Raw genomic sequence first — 25,682 nt, 5'->3', positions numbered from 1 at the left:
TGCCTATCTAAACATCTGTTAAAAGCCACAAATGTGTTTGCCTCACCACCTTACCCAGGCAGCACATTCCAGGCATCCACCATTCTCTGAGTAAAAAACTTACCCCTCACATCCCCTTTGAACCTACCCCATCTCATCTTCAATGCATGCCCTCTGGTATTAGACATTTCAATCCTGGAAAGAGATGCTCTCTGTCCACTCTATGTCTCTCATGATCAAATATTCCCTCAGCCTCTGCCACTCCAGAGAAAACAACACAAGTTTATCCAGACTCTCGTGATAGCATATGCCCTCAAAACCAGACTGCACCCTGGTGAACCTCTTCTGAAGCCTCATCAAAGCCTCAACATACTTTCTACAGTAGGGCAACCAGTCCTGTACGCAACACTCCGGATATGGCCTACCAGAGTTTTATACAATTACAACTTAATCTCCTGATTTTTGAACTCAATGCCTCAACTAATGAAAGGAAGCATTCCCGAAACCTTCTAAACCACCTTATCGACTGCGTAGCCACTTTCAAGGAGCTATGAACTTGGATCCCAAGATCTCTCTGCTCAGCAACACTGATAAGGATCTTGCCCTTAACAGTGTACTGCCTGCTTGCATTTGCCCTACCAAGGTGCAATACCTCACATTTATCTGGGTTAAACTCCATCTGCCATTTCACAGCCTATATCTGCGACTAGTCTACATCAGTCTATCACAGCCTTCTGCACTATCCAGAACTCCAAATTTGGTACCAGCCGTAAATTTACCAAACCTCCCATTTACATTTTCATCCAGGTCATTTCTACACATCACAAACAGCCGAGATTCCTGCAGAGCTCCTTTAATTACAGACCCCCAGCTCAATAAGTCCCTTCAGCCACTACCCTGTCTTTTACATACAGCCAGTTCTGAATTCTAACAGCTAGTTCACCGCAAATCCCATGCGTCTTAATATTCTGGATTAGCTCCAATGAAAGACTTCGTCAAACACCTTACTAAAATCCACGCAAACAACATCCACTGCCCCACCCTCATCAATCTCTCTCATCACCTTGTTAAAAAACTCAAATCAAGTTGGTAACTTTCATTCACTCTCCAAATCCAAATGAATCATATTTTATTTGAAAGTAAACATAAAAACATAACTCATTCCATTGATCAGATCTTTGGCCACTCACCTATCAATAGCTCTTTATAGCCAGGACACTATAGTAGGAACAGGAATGAACCTGCAGTTCCTCACGTCTGCTCCCCCCACTAACTATAGACGACAATTTCACTTCCACTCTAGCTTTAACTTCCATCTTTACTTTACTTTATTGTCGCCAAACAATTGACACTAGAGTGTACAATCATCACAGTGATATTTGATTCTGTGCTTCGCGCTCCCTGGAGTACAAATCGATAGTACATATTAAAAATTTAAATTATAAATCATAAATAGAAAATAGAAAAGGGAAAGTAAGGTAGTGCAAAAAAATCGAGAGGCAGGTCTGGATATTTGGAGGGTACGGCCCAGATCTGGGTCAGGATCAGTTCAGCAGTCTTATCACAGTTGGAAAGAAGCTGTTCCCAAATCTGGCCGTATGAGTCTTCAAGTTCCTGAGCCTTCTCCCGAAGGGAAGAGGGACGAAAAGTCTGTTGGCTGGGTGGGTCATGTCCTTGATTATCCTGGCAGCACTGCTTCGATAGCGTGCGGTGTAAAGTGAGTCAAAGGACGGAAGATTGGTTTGTGTGATGTGCTGGGCTGTGTTCATGATCTTCTGCAGCTTCTTCTGGTCTTGGACAGGACAACTTCCCTACCAGGTTGTGATGCACTCTAGAAGAATGCTTTCTACAGTGCATCTATAAAAATTAGTGAGGGTTTTAGGGGACAGGCCAAATTTCTTTAGTTTTCTCAGGAAGTAAAGGTGCTGGTGGGCCTTCTTGGCAGAGAACTCTGTTTGGCTGGACCAAGTCAAGTCATTTGTGAAATTGACACCGAGGAACTTAAAGCTTTTGACCAGTTCCACTTGCGCACCACTGATGTAAATGGGGTCCTGCGGTCCGCTACTCCTTCTGAAGTCAACAACCAATTCCTTCGTCTTGCTGACATTGAGGGATAGGTTATTGTCTTCACACCATGCCACCAGGTTCTTAATTTCCTCTCTGTACTCAAACTCATTATTACCCGAGATGCGGCCTACAATTGTGGTGTCATTAGCAAACTTATATATTGAGTTCGGTGGAAACTTGGCTACACAATCATGGATGTACAGTGAGTAGAGCAGGGGGCTGAGTACACAGTCTTGTGGGGCACCGGTGCTCAGAGTGATTGTAGAGGAGAGCTTCTCCCCTGTTTTTACAGCCTGGGTCCTGTCTGTGAGGAAGCTGAAGATCCAGCTGCAGATCTGAGTGCTAAGGCCCAGGTTCCAGAGCTTAAGAATGATGGTATTAAAGGCAGAGAGGCAGTCAATGAAAAGGAGCCTTGCATACGTGTCTTTATTCTCCAGGTGTTCTAAGGAGGAACGTAGGGCCAGAGAGATGGCACCTGCTGTTGATCTGTTGCTCTGGTAGGCGAAATGCAAAGCATCGAGGTTGACCGGTAGGCTATAGTTGATGTGTGCCATAACGAATCGATCGAAGCACTTCATAGCAATTGATGTCAGAACCAAAGGTTGATAGTCATTCAGGCATGCCACCTTGCTCTTCTTCGGCACTGGGATTATCGTTGCCTTCTTAAAACACAAGGGGATCTTAGACTAAAGCAAAGAGCAAATGAAGATGTCAGCAAACACTCCAGCTAGCTCACTTGCACAGGCCCGGAGAACCCGTCCCGGGACGCCATCTGGGCCCGTCGCCTTCCTTGGATTTATCTTCAGGAAGGCCCTTCTAACGTCCTCCTCAGTGACGATGAATCTCGATGCCACCAGGTCCGGTTCATCTGGAGGGAGCGGGACGCTGCTCTTCTGTTCGAATCTTGCTTAGAATACGTTAAGTTCGTCAGGAAGAGAAGCACCACAGTTATTGATATTCCCAGCCTTTCCTTTGCGCCCAGTGATCTCATTTAGACCCTGCCATAGTCTACCGGCATCCCTCTGGTTAGCCTGGGCTTCCAACTTGGCTTGATATTGCCTCTTGGTGCCCTTAATGGCTTTCTGGAGTTCACACCTGGATTCCGTGTAGTGACTGGTATCCCCAGACCTAAAAGCCGCAGCTCTAGCTTTCAAAAGGGACTGGACCTCATAATTCATCCAAGGTTTCCGGTTAGGGAATACCCGGATCGTCTTGCAAGACACTCAGTCCTCTGTGCATTTCTAGATAAAGTCCGTGACAGCTGAGGTATACTCATCGAGGTTAGCTGCCGAGTTCTTGAATCCTAACCAGTCCACCAATTCAAAGCAGTCACGGAGGACCTCATCCGTTTCCTCCGTCCAACATGACACCACTTTTGCCACCGTGACCTCCCGCTTCAGTTTCTGTTTATAAGCTGGGAGGAGGAGTACGGCCTGATGGTCCGATTTTCCGAAGTGAGGTCGTGGGATGGAACGGTAGGCATCCTTGACTGCTGTATAGCAGAGGTCTATATTCGGGCCTCTCAATTTTGATCCAATTTTACCCACTATTTCTGGAAATGTTTACTTACGTGGTGTGCAGGTGGGTGGTGAGGATGAAAAATTGCTGTCCTCTCCACATACAATGATAGAATTGCTGTACATCTCATAACCTTCTTTACACTGGAAAATAATTTGATCCTGATATTTATAAGTAGATTTGTATGGCGATGCCACGATAACATTGCCAGGAAAATCCGGAAGCGGACATTTAACATCTGGTAAAATAAAGAACTTCTTGCTGTTAGGCATCCATATGCATTATAAAGCATTTACAACATGAATAAAATAGGAACAAGAAAGTTTTAATCTTAAATTCAAAGTACTTAAAGGCACAAAAACACTTGGCTAAACTAAAACAGATCACGAAGCAGCATCTTGTGCGGATGCAGACCGTTCAATCAGAATGCCCACTGTAACTTTGTGCTCTGCTGCTGGACCTCACTGAGAGTCCTCAGGGCTGCTGAGAGGAAATGCCACCCCTCCACATTCACGGAAATGCTGCCCTTTCCCAAAAACCTAACCTGCTTCTATCCTGTTCAATCTTCGCCGAAACTACTCAGTGCATTGCCCTGACAACTAGATGCTTACCTTTCGCCACTAATATATACGGGGTCTTTCTTTTTGTGTTAGAGTTAAAGTGGCAACTTTGTTATGTTAATCTGGGGAATGTGGCTTTGTTGTGTTAAACGCTGAAGAGAGTTTGCGCTAGCAGTTTGTTTTACTTTAAAGTAGATAACAGCCTTCTATTAGCCAATGGGTGGTTATGTATCATTTTGTTTTCGGATACCATACTGTATGATATGACTGTGGACTGGGTTTTGGCGGGGAGTCGGAGGAGAGATGAGGAGGACCGCGGACGTGTGGAGAGGCTCCGGTCGATCACTCCAGGTGGCCCCGAGCCGTGAGTCGATAGGATCCAGGTGGGCGTCTGAAGTCGAATTGAGCTCCAACTGTAGCGCGCGAAGAACTTGGACTTTGATAAGTGTGGCGCCTTTTTTTTCATTACTTTCCTCTCTGTATCAACTGCATATTAATGTCATAGAATTAGTAATTTCTATGAAGTGTATTTGTTAAAATTTACTAGGTGTGCTGGCTGGTGATTGATGTTTGTGATTAATTCGGGCTGCAACTGACCCTGTGGGGAGTGTGGAGGCAGGTGTTGGGCAGGATTTCCCCTAGACATACACGAGCCAATATAACGGAATGTTACAAATATAAGACCATATGATATAGGAGCAGAAATAGGCCGAGTCTGCTCCAGCATTCCTGGCTGATTTATTATCTCTCTCAACTCCGTTCTCCTGCCTACTCCCCATTACCTGTGATGCCTTTACTAATCAATCCATCAATCTCTGCTTTCAATACACTCAGTGACTTGGCCTTTACTGCCACCTGTGGCAACGAATACAATAAATACATCACTACAAAGGAAATTCCTCCTCACCTCTATTCTAAAGGGATGACTTTCTATTCTGTAGCTGTGCCATTGAACCTATACTCCCCCATTAAAAGAAACACCCACTCTATACCCATTCTATCTATTATAACCCTGAAAACTGTCACCCTTCCCAGGGTGTGTTGAACATTTTCTAGTTTGATTTCAGATTCCTAGCAACCGCAGATCCTACTTCTGATGGGGAAGTGGATATTAAACTAGTCAGAACTACATGAAACAGTAACACATCCAACCTGGGAGACAGATCAGACTCCAGGTGAGTGGGAAACCCTTCATAATAAGGGCACACTGGAAAGTGAAGCAACTTGTAATGACCAGCAAACCACCAGTGGAAAAACCCTCCTAGTGAGGGCAAATCTGGTTGGCTCACACTTCAAACAATGTCCAGTTCTAGTTGCCATATTTTTAAAAATAAACAGGGCTCTCACATTGTTGAAAAGTTGAATGAGCTGGTCTCTCTTCTTTTAGGCATGTGGTGACCTAATCTAACATTTTGAGTGCATTACTCTGGATTTCCAGCATCTGCAGAATCTCTCATGTTTAGACTGTTCTCTGATTTACTATGACAATATTAACAGTAGTTTGTTTTAGGGGATTTGTTTAAACAAGCCAAAAGAAGAACATACTGCTAGAAGCGTTTCACCCTTTGGAAAATCATTGTATATTTCCATTAAGGAAGCAGAACTGACCGCATGCAGAAATAGAAAACTAAAACACTAAATATGTTTAAAATGGTAATTAAAACAGGTTTCATTTTTAGTTCAGTACCTTTGCACTTTGGAAAGGGATGATTCCAACTTCCATCACTTTTACAGGTAAGCTTACGTTCACCAATCAATGAGTAGTCGCCAAGGCATGAAACTTCGGCCACCATTCCGTATTCCCATGACTCTGCAGAAGGGCTTGATATTCTTCCATTCTCAATGGTCAGAATGTCAGGACATTTAACAGCTGGCAAGAGATGCACTTTAGTTAATGCCCAGAGCAGACCATCACAACACACCTTTAACTTCATGGTTAAAAATCAAACCGGCTCAGTAAAAGCTCAACAGCACTTTATCGCAATGTAGCACTTCAGAATACAGACAAATCTCATCCTCTTCAATACATATTCAAACCCCCATGACCATGTATCCACCTTTCACAATCTAGGCACCCACTCTGAACTTAGACCAACTGATCCCCAGGGGTACAGACACATACACAGCAGCACAATGGTTAATATAATACAGGTCCACAATCCCTGATCTAAAAAGCTCCGAAAACCGAAATTCTTTTCGTGAAGTGTTGAGCGTGTCGTAACAAGGCTTGTTTGGCGCGCCAACAGCTGACGTCACTCAGGTGTGACGTGGCAGCACTTGCAGACGTCGCAGACCTCAGTTGTGGCTCAGCGCTCGTAGTGGTTACACATGCATTTGCTGTTTGCTGGTATTTTGTGTTCACTGTTGACTTCGTGTTTAATTTCACTGTGAAAAAGTCAAAAAGAGCTATCCTATGGGTAACAATGAGAAAAAGAGAAGGAAGCATCTATCATTATCAATAACGTAGAAAGTGGAGTTATTGCAGAAGCTTGATCGTGGTGTGTCTGTGCGGCATCTTACTGAAGAATATAGTGTCGGAACTACCACTGTATATGATTTAAAGAAACAGAAAGAACAACGTGCATTTATCAGTGAGAAAGAGATTATGGCAGTTTACTCAGTTAAAGAGAGAGTTGCTCAGACATAAACCTATGTTAATGAGACAGATGACACTTGAAGAAGTCTTTAAAAACGCTGTCTGTTGTAGTGCTGCTTCATAACTTGAGAATCCTGTTCCTGGCCCATCAGGTACCTGTAGAGTATTTAGCTTTGGTTACCAGTGACTGAGTGGGTTTCCTCTGGATGTTACAGTTTCCTCCCACAGTCCAAAGACATACAGATGCAAGAAAAAGTTTGTGAACCCTTTGCAATTCCCTGTTTTTTTTGCATTAATTATTCATAAAACGTGGTCTGATCTTCATCTAAGTTATAATAAGAGACAAAATAATCTGCCTCAACTAATAACACACAAACAATTCTAATTTTCATGTCTTTATTGAACATATTGTTTAATCATTCAGTCTAGGCTGGAAAAAGTACATGAACCCTTGTATTGAATAACTGGTAGAACCTCCATGAGCAGCAATAATCTCCACCAAACGTTTCCTGTAGCTGCTGATTAACCAATTTCCCCCGGGAGCAATAAAGTATGACTATGATTATGACCAGACTTGCACAATGGCAAGGAGGAATTTTAGTATGAAACTGATTCATACCCAAAAGAACTGTCAAGGTATTTCTCAATAAAAAACCTTGGATCACAAAGAATCTGAAAAACACACTTAACCTGAAGAAAATAACCTTTACCCCTGGTAACAGAACTGAGGCTAAACTTACTAAACAAAGAAATAAAACAAGCCAAATAAATCTATAAAGAAAAAGTGGAAAAGCTCTTGAAGAGGGCAAAGCTAGAGATGCCTGGAAAGGTGTCAAAACACTGGCCGGCCTCCGTAATCACCCGCCTCCATCTTACCCAAGTTGTGAAGAATGTTAGAATTTGCAGAAGGACTGAACAGCTTTTACTGCAGGTTTGATCAGTACAATTTCACACTGGGGATGGATAAGCCCACAACATTTCTTCTATCAGGTGCACTAGGCAGCACCAATATAGAGATTCATCTGAGAGAGGACTCAGGAGAACAAACCCTAGTGAAGCACCAGGTATAAACAACGTCATTGGATGGCTATTGAAACTCTGCTGAACACAGCTGTCAGAGGTTCTCTGTCATCTCTCAACCGCGTTCTGTCTGAACATCCCATACCAACCATTCGGAAAACCTCCATCATATGCCCAATTCCCAAAAGGAGCAATCCCACCGTCAATAATGACTATTGTCCTGTAGCTCTAGCATCACTGGGAATGAAGACCTTTGAAAGGCTCCTCCTACCACAGGTACAGGTGGGGATAAGTGGGCTGACTGACCCTCTCCAGTTTGCTTACAGGCCGAAAAGAGGTGTGGATGATACTGAAGGTATGATGCTGTACTCTCAGCCCATCATCTCCACCACCATTGGATTTCTGAATGGACAACGAAGCCATGTACACTACCTCACTTTTATTTCTTTTTACACTACTTACTTAATGTAGTTATCTTTACTTACTTAATGTAGTTATCTTTATACAAACATACATATATAGTTCGTGTTGTAATTAATCTTTTTTTTTTTTTACCAAGTATGCAATTTACTGCTGCTGAAAAACGTATTTCATGTCATATACCACTGATATTAAACCTGTTTCTGAATCTCAGCTCACCTTCACATATAGGTACCTGGCCACCCCATCCATCAGCTTCACAAAACCGGTAATTTCGACCCACCAGAGTATATCTAAAGAGGCGACAAAATTTAAAAAATCATCTCAGAGAAGCTTAAAATGAGAGCAAAGTTATCAGGAAGGGACTGAGCAATGATATTCCATCAATTTGAATTTAATCAGTACAGGACTTTATAAGAAAAGAGGAAGATGTGTAGCTATATTGCTAGATGCAAAAACATTAAATGAGTGATCTGCAACACTGCTATCCAAGATCAGTATCAATATTTTTCCTATCGTGGAAAAAATATTGGATTGAATTAAATGCTAACTTTAAGTTCATATTTTAAGAGAATATGTAACAGAACAAATTCCGATTAACATAGAAGACGCTGGCGCAGCTCAGGTCAGCCAGCATCTATGAGGAGACACAAGCCCTTCATTAGATCTGATGAAAGGTCTTGGTCTAAAGAGTTGACTCTTTATCCCTTAATAGATGCTGCTTGACCTGCTGAGTTCCTCCACCATTCTGTATGTGTTGCTCAGGAATTTCAGCATCTGCAGAATCTTGTGATCCTGATTCAGATTAACTTCTAAGGCACTAACGTCCACAAGCAGGTGTAAAATTTGTCTGAATCATGGCAACAAATCCATGATACTTACAACAGCTGAGTGGCCAAGATGGACAAATGTCACATAGTGCAAGTGGAGACACTCACACCGAGGCGCTCACCAGCACTAAAGCGGTGAATGTCATTTATTTATTAATTTTATTTAAAGACACAGCACAGCAGTGATCCCTGGCTGCTCAATTACAACCATCTGTCCAATCAACCTACTAACCCGTATGTCATTGCAACACGGAAGGAAATCAGAGCATCAGGAGGAAATCCATGCAGTCCTGGGGAGAATGTACAAACTCCTTACAGACAGCAGTGAGAATTGAACCCAGGTTTCCGATGTTTTAAAGTAATATGACAACCACAAGTTCCCAGTTATAGGATATTATTAACTCTGGGAAGATCAGCTTTTATTGCTTTTCTCCACTTGTCTTTGAGAAATTGCCTTTGAGTAACAACTATTTTGTTCTCCTTTACACCTGTATACTGGAAATGACATTAAATGATCTTGAATCTAGAATGCAGGCTCCTTGGCCTAACTGGTCCATGCTGGTCAAGGTGCCAATCTAAGCTCATGTGTCTGGCCCATATCACACTAAACCAAGGCTTTACAACCTTTTTTTATGCTATGGACTGCTACCATAAACCGAGGGGTCCATGAACCGCAGATGGGGAACCCCTGCTCTATCCATGTACCTGCTGTTAGTGTACCACCCTTACACACTCCTTCCGATTACTAATGTCATAATAGGTGCAACAACACCTCCATTCCACCCCCCACAAAAAAAAGACATCAACACATAATAATCCCATAAAACCAGCTTCTCAGTTTTGTCACCACCTCCTGTTCTGATGCTGATATGGAACACTATTGACGGGAGAAGAAGATGACGGTGCGACGCAGTGCACGCAGCTCTCCGGTGAAATGATATCGTATTTGTTAAATAGGGGCTGTGGACAATTCTGATTTGATGGAGACAGGCGTGAGAAGGCACAGAGGAACACCTGGAGAAATTTCTGAAATGCCCGGTTCGCTGCCGCTGCTACTATGTGATCGAGAATCTCCGGAGGGAAGGCAGCAAAATCCCCAGCTTTGCCTGCTGCTGGCGACTGAGGCTGCGGTCGAAGCATTCGGCAGAGATGGTGCTCGGTACTCGGTGTCGGAGGGCTGATTGGAGCTCCAAGTTTTCGGACTGTGGTTGGGCATGGCAGGGAGAGTTCTCTTCCTTCTCCCGTCTGCGTGAGATGTGGGACTTTCGAGAGACTTTGAACTTTTTTACTGTGCTATGGCCTGCTCTTCATCAAGTTATGGCATTGTTGCACTGTTGTAACTATATGTTATAATTATGTGGTTTTTGTTAGTTTTTCAGTCTTGGTCTGTCCTGTGTTTCTACGATATCACCCAGAGGAATATTGCATCATTTCTTAATGCAAGCATTACTAAATGACAATAAATAAAAGAGGACTGCATGTTCTCATAATCTAATCTAATCTAATGTATTGCAATAATGTGTAAATTGAAATATTAACTCAACTCTTTTCTTTCAATCAAGTATGTGAATACTCACCCATCATTACAATAAAATGTGATCTTACTTCCAAAAGTATTGTCACCCTTGTAATACCCATTCATAATTTCCCCTGGACTTCCACAGTTCTTTGCTGAACAAAAAAGGGGAGAAAAGCCAGGATGTTACAAAATGTTGACATGCCTTTCCAATACAATTCAATGAAATGTAAGAGAGACACTAAACTAATGCACACTTCTTCCAAATCGTTCTAAATATTATTTAATTTCAAAGTTCTGTGTGAGCAAGGTAATTTATTCAACACATTTCTTTCTTTCTTTATTTATTAATCTTTTTATTGATTTATAAAGAGTATATTTACAAAGAAGAGGAGAATTATCTCAAATATATATATCAATAACAATATAAAAAGTGAAATAAACATTATCAAAATCATACATAGTATTAAGCTAATACGTAGTATATAATAAAAAAGACAGCTAATTCTCCTCTTATCAGTTCATAAAGAGAGAACAAAAAACTTTAAATTTTAAAAAGAAAAGAAAAAGAAACCCCACTACACTATATGAAAAAAGGAGGAAAAAAAGGGGAACAAAAAGGGACTGGGCAGTCCATTCTGAGGATACGACCAAAAAAAAAAGAAAAGACTTTCTGACCAAATCTAGAATTTCGAAAATAAATAGTTGGAAGAGTAATAAATCAAATCAAATGAAAATATTGAATAAAAGGTCGCCAGATTTGCCCAAATTTAAAGGATGTATCAAATGTCCGACTTCTTATTTTCTCTAAACTTAAACAGGACATAACGGAGGAAAGCCAATAAAAGACCGTAGGTGGATTAGAATCCTTTCACTTCAGTAAAATGGCTACCCTAGCAAATAAAGTTGAAAAGCTATCATATGTTGAGCGGAAACAGGAATATTTCCTGCTTCCGATGGGATAATCCCAAAGATTGCCGTAAGTAAATTAGGTTGTGGGTCCAGATCCAAGACTTTTGATAGCGTTTTAAAAACATCTCTCCAAAAATTATCTAGCTTTATGCAAGACCAAAACATATGAGTTAAAGTGGCCACCTCAATATTACACAGGATTGATGTTGGAAAAAATATGTGCTAGTTTATCCTTTGACATATGGGCCCAATGCACTACCTTGAACTGTATCAAGGAATGGCGAGCACAAATAGATGAGTTATTAACGAAATGAAAAATTTTACTCCATTGATTATCTGAAAATGACTCTTGAAATTCCAATTCCCAAGCTCGTTTAATTTTATCATTAGAAATCATTTGTAAATTCAATAACCATCTATAAACTATAGCTATCGACCCTTCTTGAAGTGGTTTCAAGACATTAAACTCAAGAAATTACAGTGGCATTTTACCCCTCTTTAATCTTGACATTATTGTTAATAAAATGAGCTCTTCCAAAATTTCAGATTGCTTTTTCTCACTGAGAACTGAAGCTCAGATTAGCAGATTTTAACTTTTGTGTCTAAAGGCAGAGGAGCACACTTGAGAATTAAGACTTATATCAGGAAGTTCCTGACTCCCATGAACCACACAACAGCTAACTTACTTCAGTCCTGGAGAGGATGGGGACTGAGAAAAGACGCAGGTAGCAAAAATGAGAAAAGTTATTGAGTGAGAAAGGATTAGTTATTGAGTACTTACGTGTACAGGTGGCTCGTAATGGTTCCCAAACACCTTCATTACAAGTAATATATTTGGGAGTGAATTGAAGGAAAGTGTAACCAGGGTTACATACGTAAAAGACCTTGGATCCACTTGCAAACGTTTCCTGCTGACGATACTTATCTTCTAGTAAGCCATTTTCCAATCCTGGTGGCCTGTTACATTTTCCTTGAAAGAAAAAGAATTAGCCTTTTTAATTTACCAAAACTAGCTTAAGACATGCATGCCTGGAAAAGACTCAGTTAAGCTGTTTTCCTTGCATCCAGTTCAATGGGAGGTGAGGACCTCGATAAAACCACTATCACTAAAGAGATAGTGATGACCCAACTAGGGGGCCTGAAGGCAGAAAAGTCCCTTGGTCCTGATGGGATGCATCCCAGGGTGCTGAGAGAATTGGCAGAGGTTACAATAGACACTTTCGTAATCATTTACTAAAATTCTCTAGACTCTGGGCAGGTCCCGGTGGATTGAAAGACAGCAAATGACACGCCACTTTTTAAAAAAAGATGTAGGCAATAGACGAGTAACTAAAGGCCAGTTACCTTAACATCTGTAGTTGGGAAAATGCTTGAAGCTGTCATTAAGGAAGAAATAGCAAAACATTTAGAAAGGAGTGGTTCCAATAGACAGACGCAGCATGGATTCAGAAAGGGCAGGTCGTGTTTGACAAACTTACTGGAGTTCTTAGAGGACATAATGAGTGCAGTGGATAGAGGGGAACAGCTGGATATCGTATACTTGGATTTCCAGAAGGCGTTCGATAAGGTGCCGCACAAGAGACTTAATAAATAAGACACTGATGCATGGGGTCGGAGGAAGTGTATTATCATGGATAGTGGATTGGTTAACCAATAGAAGGCAAAGAGTTGGTATAAATGGGTGTTTCTCCGGTTAGCAGTCAATGGTGAGTGGGGTGCCACAGGGGTCGGTGCTGGGCCTGCAGCTGTTTACCATTTACATTGATGATTTGTAAGAGGGGACTGAGTAGTTTGCCTACAACGCAAACAGATCAACTGAGGCTGCTATCTCTATTGCTCTCCACATCGTACCGGAACAACTGGAGCATAAGGACACCAATGCCAGAATGCTTTTTACAAAGAGAGTGGTGCGGACAGCCCAGTGCATCTGTAGTTGTGAACTTCCCATGATTCAGGACATTTACAAAGACGGGTGTGTAAAAAGGGCCCGTAGGTTCATTGGCGCCCCAAGTCACCCTAACCACAATCTGTACCAGCTGCTACCATCCAGGAAACGGTACCGCAGCATAAAAGCCAGGACCAACAACCTCCAGGACAGCTTCTTCCACCAGGCCATCAGAATGATTAACTCACACTGAATTGAGTGTAGTTCTATGCTACATTCACTGCTGTATTTATTATAAATTACTATGATTGCACATTTAGACGGAGATGTAACATAAAGATTTTTACTCCTCATGAATGTGAAGGATGGAAGAAATAAAATCAATTCAATTGCATTACCTTTGCACCTCAGATTTTTGAATTCTCTGCTTGCTTAGAAAAGAGTCTTCACTTTTGTTTTTCTGCCAAAGTGCATGACCGTATACTTCCTAACACTGTATTCCATCTTCCACTTCTTTGCCATTCTCCTGATCTGCCCAAGTCCTTCTGCAGCCTCCGGCTTCCTCAGTATTACCTGTCCTTCCACCCATCTTCATATTGTACATAAACTTCGCCTCAAAGCCATCAATTTTGTCATCCAAAGACAAAAAGAGAAGTGACCCCGTGGAGCACCACCAGTCACTTGCGCCCATCAGAAAAAGCACACTTCATTCCCATTCTTTGCCTCTCGCCAGTCAGCCAATGCTTGATCCAGTCTGGCATCTTTCCTGTGACATCTTGGGCTCTTACCAGCAGCCTCATGTGTGGACCCTTGTCAAAGGCCTGCTGAACATCCAAGTACACAACATCCACCGGTTCTCCTCTCTCTATCCCACTTGTTATTTCCTTATTACACCAGAAATATTTAAGAATTTCAGAGTTAATGGACACATCAGAAGAGAAATACAAAACTTTCATTTCATCCCCCAAATTCAACTGAATCGTATTCTATTTGAAAGTAAACATAAAAAAAAACTTGACTCATTCCATGGATCAGATCTTTGCCTACTCACTTATCGATAGCTTTTTACAGCGGGAAACTACAAGTAGGAAAAAGAATAGACCGTCCAGTTGCTCATGTCTGCGTGCCCACTCTACTTCTAGCTGACAATTTGTCTACAGTACTTTCACTTCCATCTTGCAAAGGAACTGGGGTATGTGCATGTAAACCTGCAAGAGTGACAGGGGAGGAAATTTGCAAACTCCAACATGGCACAACATGGTGCAATCATTCCTTTACTTCCCTCATTCGAACCATACACAGTATAGCGTCAGGGTCATAGACACAAACAGGCCCTTCAGCCTATCTAGTTCATGGTGAACTAATCTTCTGTGTATTCCCACTGACCTGCACCTGACCGTTAGCCCTCTATACCCTGCCCATCCAAGTACTTGCCCAAACTTCTCTTAACTGTTGAAATCAAACCTACATCCACCACTTCTGCTGGCAGCTCGTTACCAACCCTCACCACCCTCAGTGGAAAAAAGCTTTCCTGAACTATTTCACCTTTCATCCTTAAACTACGATCTCCAGTTCTGGTCCCATAGAACAGACAACAGTATAGCACAGGAACTGTCCCGTCAACGCAATTAAACCAATCCCATCTGTCCATGTCTCTCCATTTTCCTCATATTCATGTTCCTATCTAAACATCTCTTAAAAGTCCCTCATGTTTCTTCCTCTACCAACAACACAGACAGCCAACAATCTGTGTAAAAAATATTGACTCTAACATCTCCTTTGAAATAACTTCCTTTGAATTTAAATGCATGCCCTCTTGTATCAGACGTTTCAATCCCGGCTGAAAAGATACTGTACGTCTACTCTATCTGTCGCTCTCATAATCTTATATACCTCTATTAACATCCACTGGTCCAAGAAAAAAAAAACAACCCGTTTGTCCAATTTCTCATTATTGCAGATGCCCTCTAGTCCAGACAGTATCCTGGTACACCTCCTCTGCACACTCTCCCAAAGTGGAAAACCTCACCCAATCTTCATTGGAAAAATCCTGCTTGCACTTACCCTATCTTTACTTTACTTTACTTTATTGTCCCCAAACAATTAATACTAGAGCGTACAATCTTCACTGCAATCTTCGCACTCCCTGGAGTACAAATCGATAGTAAATAGTAAAAATTTAAATTATAGATCATAAACAGAAAATAGAAAAGGGAAAGTAAGGTGTTGCAAAAAAACCGAGAGGCAGGTCCGGATATTTGGAGGGTACGGCCCAGATCCGGGTCAGGATCTGTTCAGCAGCCTTTTCACAGTTAGAAAGAAGCTGTTCCCAAATCTATAACCTATTGATTGTTTTATATACCTCTATCTCCCCTCATTCTCCCTGCTCTCCAGTGTCTAAAGTCCTAACCGGTCAAACTTCCCCCTTAACCCAAGTCCTCTAGGAACTGCTAAATGCTGAAGTTCTGGTTATATCTCTGTGACATACCACTGTTTATACCTTGGTTACAGGCCCAAAACTTTGCTATTTCTTTCTTCACAGATGCCATGTGCACTTTGGATTTCCAGCATCTGTGGTATTTTGTTTCCAATCTGCATTTTTGTGACATAAAAGCAATGATAGGTCTCATTTTGAAACATAACCTATAACCATTTTATTCTTTAATCTCAGAAGCTGAATTTTTAAAAGTTTGTTGGAGTGAAGAGTAGCAGGTAAACGGTCACCAAAACACATTTTTAAAAAAAATCATACTGCCTCTTAATTCAGATCCAGTTTTACCCTCTATTTCTGGAAATGTTTACTCACGTGGTGTGCAGCTGGGTGGTGGGGGTGAAAAATTGCTGTCCTCTCCACATACACTGAGACCATCACCCTCCATCTCATAACCTTCTTTACACTGGAAAATGATTTGATCCTGATATTTATAAGTAGATTTGTATGGCGATGCCACGATAACATTGCCAGGAAAATCCGGAAGCGGACATTTAACATCTGGTAAAATAAAGAACTTCTTGCTGTTAGGCATCCATATGCATTATAAAGCATTTACAACATGAATAAAATAGGAACAAGAAAGTTTTAATCTTAAATTCAAAGTACTTAAAGGCACAAAAACACTTGGCTAAACTAAAACAGATCACGAAGCAGCATCTTGTGCGGATGCAGACCGTTCAATCAGAATGCCCACTGTAACTTTGTGCTCTGCTGCTGGACCTCACTGAGAGTCCTCAGAGCTGCTGAGAGGAAATGCCACCCCTCCACATTCATGGACATGCTGCCCTTTCCCAAAAACCTAACCTGCTTCTATCCTGTTCAATCTTCACCGAAACTACTCAGTGCATTGCCCTGACAACTAGATGCTTACCTTTCACCACTAATATAAGACCATATGATATAGGAGCAGAAATAGGTCGAGTCTGCTCCAGCATTCCTGGCTGATTTATTATCTCTCTCAACTCCATTCTCCTGCCTACTCCCCATAACCTGTGATGCCTTTACTAATCAAGAACCCATCAATCTCTGATTTAAATATACTCAGTGAATTAGCCTCCACTGCTGTCTGTGGCAAAGAAATGCACAAATTCACCACTCCATAAGGAACCTCCCCACCTCTGTTCGAAAGGGATGTCTTTCTATTGTATAGCTGTGCCCTCTGGTCCTATACTCACCCATTATTAGAAACATCCTCTCCATACCCATTCTACTCATTATAACCCTGATAACTGTCACCCTTCCCACTGATGCCTGATACACAGGGTGTGTCAAGCATTTTCCAGTTTTATTTCAGATTCCTAGTAACTGCAGATCCTACTTCTGATGGGGAAGTGGATATTAAATTAGTCAGAACTACATGAAACAGTAACACATCCAACCTGGGAGACAGATCAGACTCCAGGTGAGTGGGAAACCCTTCATAATAAGGGAACACTCGAGAGTGAAGCAACTTGTAATGACCAGCAAACCACCAGTGGAAAAACCCTCTTAGTGCGGGCAAATCTGGTTGCCTCACACTTGAAGTAATGCCCAGTTCTGGTTGTCATACCATTAGAAAAACAGTGCACTTGGATTGCTGAAAATTTGAGCAGCTGGTCGAGCTGAAGAAAATTACCAGAAGTTGGAGAAATCAAAGTTCATGCCATCAGGTTGAAGTTTACCTCAACAGACTATGAGGTGTTGTTGCTCCAACCTGAGAGTGGCCTCATTGTGGCAGAAGTGGCGACCACGGACTGACATCCCAGAATGGGAATTGGAATTAAAATGGTTGGCCACCAGGAAATTCTGCTTTTTGTGGATAGAGTAGAGGTGCTTGACAGAGCAGTCCCCTGATCTACACCAGGTCTCACCAATTCAGAGAAGACCACGCCGGGAGCACCTGATATAGTAGGCAACCTCAATAGATTCACAAGTGAAGTGCTGCCTCAGCTGGAAACAAGTTTGGGGTCTGGATTGGGCAAGTGTAGCACCTGGGCTGCTGGCAGGAGTAAGAGTGAGGCGGGATAAATGGTCAAAGTAATCACAGAGTGAACGATACCTGTGGAGAGCAGTATATTGTCTTTATTGTTTTAGTCATTCTACCCAACCAAAGCCCTTCTCCATCACCCTGATGCTTTCATTTGAAGCCCACTTACCTCTAACTTTTCCCATTCTGATGAAGTCATCAACCAAAATTTCTCAGATGCCACCCAAGTAGCTGGCTTTTGTGGGTTTTTTAAAAAAAATAAAATACTTTTAATACTGGAGATCTACAGAGTGTAACAAACAGTGTGTTCTTTGTTCCTCTCCGTAGATGCTGCGATCACCTTCAGAATTCCTCCACCATTTTGAGTGCCTTACTCTGGATTTCCAGCATCTGCACAATCTCTCATGTTTAGACTGTTCTCTGTTTTGCTCTGACAGATCTCCAATATTAACAGTAGCTTGGAGAAAGAGTTGTTTTATGGGATTCAGTTTAAACAAGCCAGAAGAACATAGTGCTAGAAAACTGACTCATTTCGCCCACTGGAAAATCAGTGTATATTTCCATCAATGGAGCTGAGCTGACCGCATGGAAAAATATAAAACTAAAACACTAAATATGTTTAAAATGGTAATTAAAACAGGTTTCATTTTTAGTTCAGTACCTTGGCACTTTGGAAAGGGATGATTCCAACTTCCATCACTTTTACAGGTAAGCTTACGTTCACCAATCAATGAGTAGCCGCCAAGGCATGAAACTGTGGCCACCATTCCGTATTCCCATGACTCTGCAGAAGGCCTTGATATTCTTCCATTCTCAATGGCCGGAATGTCAGGACACTTAACAACTGGCAACAGATACACTTTAGTTAATGCCCAGAGCAGACCATCACAACACACCTTTAACTTCATGGTTAAAAATCAAACCAAGTCAGTAAAAGTTCAACAGCACTCTATTGCAATGTAGCGCTTCAGAATACAGGCAAATCCCATCCTCTCCATTGCACATTCAAACCCCCATGACCATGTATCCACCCTTCACAATCTTGGCACCCACTGTAAACTTAGACCAACTGATCCCCGGGGTACAGACACATACACAGCAGCACAGTGGTCAATATAATACGTTACAACGTCATCAATCGGGATTCAATTCTGTCGCTGTCAGTAAAGAGTTTGTTACGTTGTCCCTGTGACTGAGTGGGTTTCCTTCAGGACCTCCAGTCTCTTTCCACAGTCCAAAGATGTCTGTATTACGTTAGTGACAAACAGAAGAGATTCTGCGGATACTGGAAATTTAAAGTGACACACAGAAAATTCTGGAGGAGGTTAGCAGGTCAGGCAGCATCCATGGAGAGGATTAAACAGTTTACATTTCCTTCATCAGGATTAGGTACAGGCGTCTTCATCCTCTCCGATACACAGTCAGACCCTTATGACCAAGTGTATCTACCTCTCACAAACTTGGCATTCACTGTGAGGGTCATGTTTTTTGACTTCTCCAGTGCACTCAACACCATCCGCCCTGCTCTGCTGGGGGAGAAGCTGATAGCGATGCAGGTGGATGCTTTCCTGATGTCATGGATTCTTGATTACCTGACTGGCAGATCACAGTACGTGTGCTTGCAACACTGTGTGTCCGACAGAGTGATCAGCAGCACTGGGGTTCCACAGGGGACTGTCTTGTCTCCCTTTCTCTTCACCATTTACACCTGGGACTTCAACTACTGCACAGAGTTTTGTCATCTTCAGAAGTTTTCTGATGACTCTGCCATAGTCTGATACATCAGCAAGGGAGATGAGGCTGAGTACAGGGCTACGGTAGGAAACTTTGTCACATGGTGTGAGCAGAATTATCTGCAGCTTAATGTGAAAAAGACTAAGGAGCTGGTGGTAGACCTGAGGAGAGCTAAGGTACCGGTGACCTCTGTTTCCATCCCGGGGGTCAGTGTGGACATGGTGGAGGATTACAAATACCGGGGGCTACGTATTGACAATAAACTGGACTGGTCAAAGAACACTGAGGCTGTCTACAAGAAGGGTCAGAGCCACCTCTATTTCCTGAGGAGACTGAGGTCCTTTCACATCTGTCGGACGATGCTGAGGATGTTCTATGAGTCTGTGGTGGCCAGTGCGATCATGTTTGCTGTTGTGTGCTGGGGCAGTAGGCTGAGGGTAGCAGACACCAACAGAATCAACAAACTCATTGGTAAGGCCAGTGATGTTGTGGGGATGGAACTGGACTCTCTCACGGTGGTGTCTGAAAAGAGGATGCTGTCCAAGTTGCATGCCATCTTGGACAATGTCTCCCATCCACTACATAATGTACTGGGTGGGCACAGGAGTACATTCAGCCAGAGACTCATTCTACCGAGATGCAACACAGAGCGTCATAGGAAGTCATTCTTGCCTGTGGCCATCAAACTTTACAACTCCTCCCTTGGGAGGGTCAGACACCCTGAGCCAATAGGCTGGTCCTGGACTTATTTCATAATTTACTGGCATAATTTACATATTACTAGGTAATTATTTATGGTTTTATTACTATTTAATTAGTTATGGTGCAACTGTAACAAAAACCAATTTCCCTTGGGATCAATAAAGTATGACTATGACTATTCTCCCATCCCCTCCCTCCTTCACCTGCCACCCTCCAGGGAAACAACATTCGCACACAACATTGTCCACATTGGGTCCTGTAGAACAGCCAGCACCATTATAGAAAGCTCCTTCCCAATCCCACTCAAACACCAGAGAGCAATGAAAGGCTAGAAAGAACACCGCATGCTTCTAAACCGGAGAGCAAAAGGTACTCTGAAGGGGAATAATAACAGAATAGGAAGCGAGAAATAAAGGCGCCCAGTAAAAGAGCATCAGTCACAGCTAGATGGCTAATGGCCTCAGATTGTTGACCAGTACTGAGGGCATGATACTGTAGTTTCAGCCCATCATCTCCACCACCATTAGATTTCTGAATGGACAATGAACCTCACTTTTATTTCATTTTACACTACTTACTTAATGTAATTATATTTATACATATATATATATATATATATATATATATACACACACACACACACACAAAGTACTGGAGGGACTCACTCAGCAGGCCAGGCAACATCCATGGAAAAAAATACGGTTGACATTTCAAGCTGAAACCCTTTGGCAGACTATGCCACTGATATTAAACTCGTTTCTGAATCTCTGCTCACCTTCACATGTAGGTACCTGGCCACCCCATCCATCAACTTCACACAACCGGTAACCTCTACCCACCAGAGTATATCTAAAGAGGCGACAAAATTTTAAAAAATCTCAGAAGTTTAAAATTAAAGCAAAGTTATCAGAAGAGACTTACAAATTATATTCTATTAATTTGAAATTTATTAGCATAGGACTTTAAAAGTAAAGAGGAAAATGTGTAGTTACATTGTTAGATGGAAGAACATTAATTGAGTGAATTGCACCACTGCCATCCAAGATCAGTGCCAATATTTCTCCTAATGTAGGAAAATATTGGCATGAATTTAATGCTAACTTTTCATTTACATTTCAAGAGACCATGTGACAGAATGAATTCAGGTTAACACAGAAAATACTGGAGAAACTCAGCAGGTCAGGTAGCATCTGAGTAGATACAAACCCTCCACTAGATCTAATAAAAAGTCTCAGCCCAAAACATCAACTGTTTATCCTTCAGATATTGCCTGACCTGCTGAGCTCCTCCAGCATTTTGTGTGTGTTGCTCAGGAATTTCAGCACCTGCAAAATCTCGTGATCCTCATTCAGTTTAACTATGAAGGGACTAACATCCACAAGCAGGTGTAAAATTTGTTTGAATCAGACAACCGACTTCCCAATGGTAACAAATCCATGACACTTACAGGAGCCGAGTGGCCAAGTTGGACAAATGTCACAAAGTACAAATGGAGACACTCACACTGAGGTGCTCAACAGCAGCAAAACAGGGGATGTCATTTATTTATTAATTTTATTTAGGAACAGCCCTGGCTGCTCAATTACAGCCACCCGTCCAATCAACCTACTAACCCGTACATCTTTGGAACATGGGAGGAAATCGGAGCACCTGGAGGAAATCCATGCAGTCCTGGGGAGAATGTACAAACTCTTTACACACAGCAGTGAGAATTGAACCCAGGTTACCGATGTTTTAAAGTAATATGCCAACCACAATTTCCCAATTATTGGATATTAGCAACTCTGGGAAGGTCAGTGTTTATTGCTTTTCTCCATTGCCTGTGAGAGAGTGATGGAGTTGTCATCCTGCAGGTGAAGTTGTTCAACAGCAGTATGAGATGGGGAGATAGGCACGGAGCAGTAAAGCTGATCAACAACTCCCCTATCGAGACCACCCCGCCACACCTCCAAACACCACTGCTTTATCATTTCCTGTCTGTCAGCTGATGTGCAGACACTGCTGTACCATTACTCTACGGACACACAATCTATGCATAGAAACTATCTTATGTATTTATATTTGTTGTAATTTTGTATTGGGTTCATTATCTTAATGTAGGTTTTTATTTGGTGCTGCATCAGATCTGGAGGAACAATTATTTCATTCTCCTTTAGACTTGTGTACTGGAAATGACATTAAATAATCTTGAATCTTGAATGCAGGCTCTTGGCATGACTGTCTCATGCTGGTCAAGGTGCCCATCTAAGCTCATCCCATATCCCTGTGTTTGGCCCATATCCCTCTAAACCAGGAGTTCCCAACCCTTTGTATGCCACGGACCCCTACCATGAACCAAGGGGTCCATGGACCCGAGACTGGCAGCCTCTGCTCTATCATGTAGCTGTCCAAGTACTCCTGTTAATGTACCACCCTTACCCACTCCTTTCCAACAGCTAATCCCATATGCTGTCCAGCTTCTCGGTTTTGCCACCACCTCCTGTTCTGATGCTGATAAGGAACACTATTGCAATAATTTGTAAACTGAAATATTAACTCAACTCTTTTCTTTCAATCAAGTACGTGAATACTCACCCTTCAGCACAATAAAATGTAATCTTACTTCCAAAAGTATTGTCACCCTCGTAATACCCATTCGTAATTTCCCCTGGACTTCCACAGATCTTTGCTGAACAAAAAAAGGGGAGAGAAGCCAGGATGTTACGAAGTGTTGATATACCTTTACAATACAATTCACTGAAATGTAAGAGAAACACGAAACTGATGCACACTTTTTCCAGATCGTTCTAAATATTATTTAATTTCAAAGTAAAATAAAGATTAATTTAATTTTAAAGTGAGCAATTTAACTTATTCAAGACATTAAACTCCTCAGGAAATTACAGTGGCACTTTACCCCCATTAGATTAATATCTGTTATTGTTCATAAAATGAGCTCTTCCAAAATTTCAATTTGCTTTTTCTCACTGAGAATTAAACTCAGATTAGTAGATTTTCATTCTTGTGTCTAAAAGGCAGAGGAGCACACTTAAGAACTAGATTTGCATCAGGAAGTTCCTGACTCCCATGAACCACACACCAGCTAACTTACTTCAGTCCTGGAGAGGATGGGGACTGAGTAGAGATGCAAGTTGCAAAATGAGAAAAGTTATTGAGTGAGAAAGGATTAGTTATTGAGTACTTACGTGTACAGGTGGCTTGTAATGGTTCCCAAACACCTTCATTACAAGTAATATAGTTGGGAGTGAATTGAGTAGTAGTGTAACCGGGGTTGCATACGTAAAAGACCTTGGATCCACTTGGAAACTTTTCCTGCTGACGATACTTATCTGCTGGTGAGCCATTTTCCAATCCTGGTGGCCTGTTACATTTCCCTTGAAAAAAAGAATTAGCTTTTTTAATTTACCAAAACTAGCTTAAGAGATGCATACCTGGAAAAGACTCAGTTAAGCTATTTTCCTTGCATCCAGTTCAATGGGAGGTGAAGACCTCGATAAAACCACTGTCACTAAAGAGATAGTGATGAGCAAACTAGGGGGCTTGAAGGTAGATAAGTCCCCTGGTCCTGATGGGATGCACCCCAGGGTGCTGAGAGAATTGGCGGAGGTTATAGTAGACATGTTGGTAACCATTTACTAAAATTCTCTCGACTCTGGGCAGGTCCCGGTGGATTGAAAGACAGCAGATGTCATGCCACTTTTTAAAAAAGGGATGCAGGCAAAAGACGACCAACTATAGGCCATTTGGCTTAACATCTGTAGTCGGGAAAATGCTTGAAGCTGTCATTAAGGAAGAAATAGCGAAACATTTAGAAAGGAGTGGTTCCATTAGACAGACGCAGCATTGATTCGGAAAGGGCAGGTCGTGTTTGACAAACTTACTGGCGTTCTTTGAGGCCATTTTTTGGCTTGGTCAAACCAAATATTGAAATATACTATTCAGGAAATAAAGTCAACAATATGAATACAAGTACAGAAGCAACTAACAGTGTTTTCTCTGCAAACTCTGAGTTATCACTGTTATTAGACATTAGGTCCCTCACTGACTATAAAGGAAAGTCCTCCTCCTCTGCAACCAGCGACACCACACTAGCTGAGCAGCGAAACTTCTTTGTTCAGTTTGACAGGGATAACAACGAACCAGTCAACCTTGATACCTGAGGACACAGTCCTGACACTGACTGTTAGACTACACTGTGGTATCATCAGCAAATTTAATGATCAGGTTCTCCTTGAATCTGGCTGCACAGTCATGTGTTAGCAGTGTAAACAGCAATGGGCTAAGCACACAGCCTTGTGGGGATCCAGTGCTCAGTGTGATGAAATCAGAGATGTTCCTACCAACACGGACTGACTGTGGTCTCTCTGTCAAGAAATCCAGAATCCAGCGACACATGGCAGCGTTAAGGCCAAGCAGCAGCAGTTTCTCCACTAGTCTCTGCGGGATGATGGTATTGAACACTGAACTGAAATCAATGTACAGGATTCTGGCATAAATGTCCTTGTTGTCCAAGTGAGAGAGAACTGTGTGCAGTGTGGTGGATATTGCATCCTCCGTAGAGCGTTGGACGATAAGCAAACTTTAGAGGATCCAGTGATGAGGGGAGGCTAGCTGTGATATGAGGCTTGACAAGCCGTTCAAAACATTTCATCACTATGGGGGTCAGGGCAACAATGACTATTGATTTCAGGAAATCATGAAAATATGAACATGTTCCACTACACAAAGTGGCAAAGCAGTGGAAAGGGTCTCCAGCTTTAAGTTCTTGGGAGTGAACATCACAGAGGAGCTCTCTTGGTCCACCAACACCTCCTTGATAGTAATGAAGACTCAGCAATGCCTGTTCTCGCTTAGGAGTTTAAAAAGAGCAAATATGCCCCAAAAGCTGCTGGTTAAACCCTTATCAAGTGTAATTGAGAGTATACTGACCTACTGCATGATAGTGTGGCAGACTAGTTGCAGCAGGATCGACCAAAAAGCACTTCAATGAATGATCAGGACTGCACAGAACATCAGTGGGACACAACTACCTGATATGGAAACCATCTACAAATGACGATATCTACGCTGTCTCACAAAATCGTGATGGGCTCATCCCACCCAGTACATCCTGCAGATGATACAGAAACATCCCTGCACAGGCATTCAGACTGAAAAACAGCTTTCTCCCCAGGGCTGTCATACAACTGAACAATGACACACCCACACATTGTCCACAGGCACCATGGACAATCTCCAAGTGAAGTGGATGGGCATAATACTTGACGTGATTTTATGCTTAATCATCGTGTTTTATCAGATGGGCACGTGCAACACTTGAATAGGGCAGACACTGTTTCTCTTATTTTTAGAGTGGTTTGTTTTTATTTCAGTTGTAACTTAGAAGTCATTATAAATAACTCAGATATTAATTTAAATTTCATCATTGTGTTTTCAATAACTGAATTCCCGGTATGTTGTTTTGCACTGAATAGAGCGGCACT

At 42.0% G+C, this 25,682-nt stretch overlaps 1 protein-coding gene across 3 annotated transcripts in view; it reads right to left on the bottom strand.

Moving 5' to 3' along the window:
- LOC140210129 (complement component receptor 1-like protein) overlaps nucleotides 1–25,682 on the bottom strand; it is a 62,023-nt gene that overhangs the window by 16,367 nt on the left and 19,974 nt on the right. For 2 of the 3 annotated variants that reach the window (XM_072278991.1, XM_072278990.1), the window contains exons 7-16: nucleotides 23,385–23,573; nucleotides 22,774–22,867; nucleotides 20,975–21,048; nucleotides 18,425–18,607; nucleotides 16,110–16,295; nucleotides 12,200–12,388; nucleotides 10,568–10,661; nucleotides 8,380–8,453; nucleotides 5,812–5,994; nucleotides 3,617–3,802 (exon numbers count right to left, since the gene is read on the bottom strand). In XM_072278991.1, the coding sequence (XP_072135092.1) occupies nucleotides 3,617–3,802; nucleotides 5,812–5,994; nucleotides 8,380–8,453; nucleotides 10,568–10,661; nucleotides 12,200–12,388; nucleotides 16,110–16,295; nucleotides 18,425–18,607; nucleotides 20,975–21,048; nucleotides 22,774–22,867; nucleotides 23,385–23,573 (1,452 nt within the window). The remainder of the gene's footprint in view (nucleotides 1–3,616; nucleotides 3,803–5,811; nucleotides 5,995–8,379; nucleotides 8,454–10,567; nucleotides 10,662–12,199; nucleotides 12,389–16,109; nucleotides 16,296–18,424; nucleotides 18,608–20,974; nucleotides 21,049–22,773; nucleotides 22,868–23,384; nucleotides 23,574–25,682) is intronic. The other variant, XM_072278992.1, reaches the window with a different exon arrangement.

This window comes from Mobula birostris, chromosome 14 (genome assembly GCF_030028105.1).
Source record: "Mobula birostris isolate sMobBir1 chromosome 14, sMobBir1.hap1, whole genome shotgun sequence".
In the NCBI taxonomy this organism is placed as follows: domain Eukaryota; kingdom Metazoa; phylum Chordata; class Chondrichthyes; order Myliobatiformes; family Myliobatidae; genus Mobula; species Mobula birostris.
This window is presented reverse-complemented; position numbering and strand designations above follow the sequence as displayed.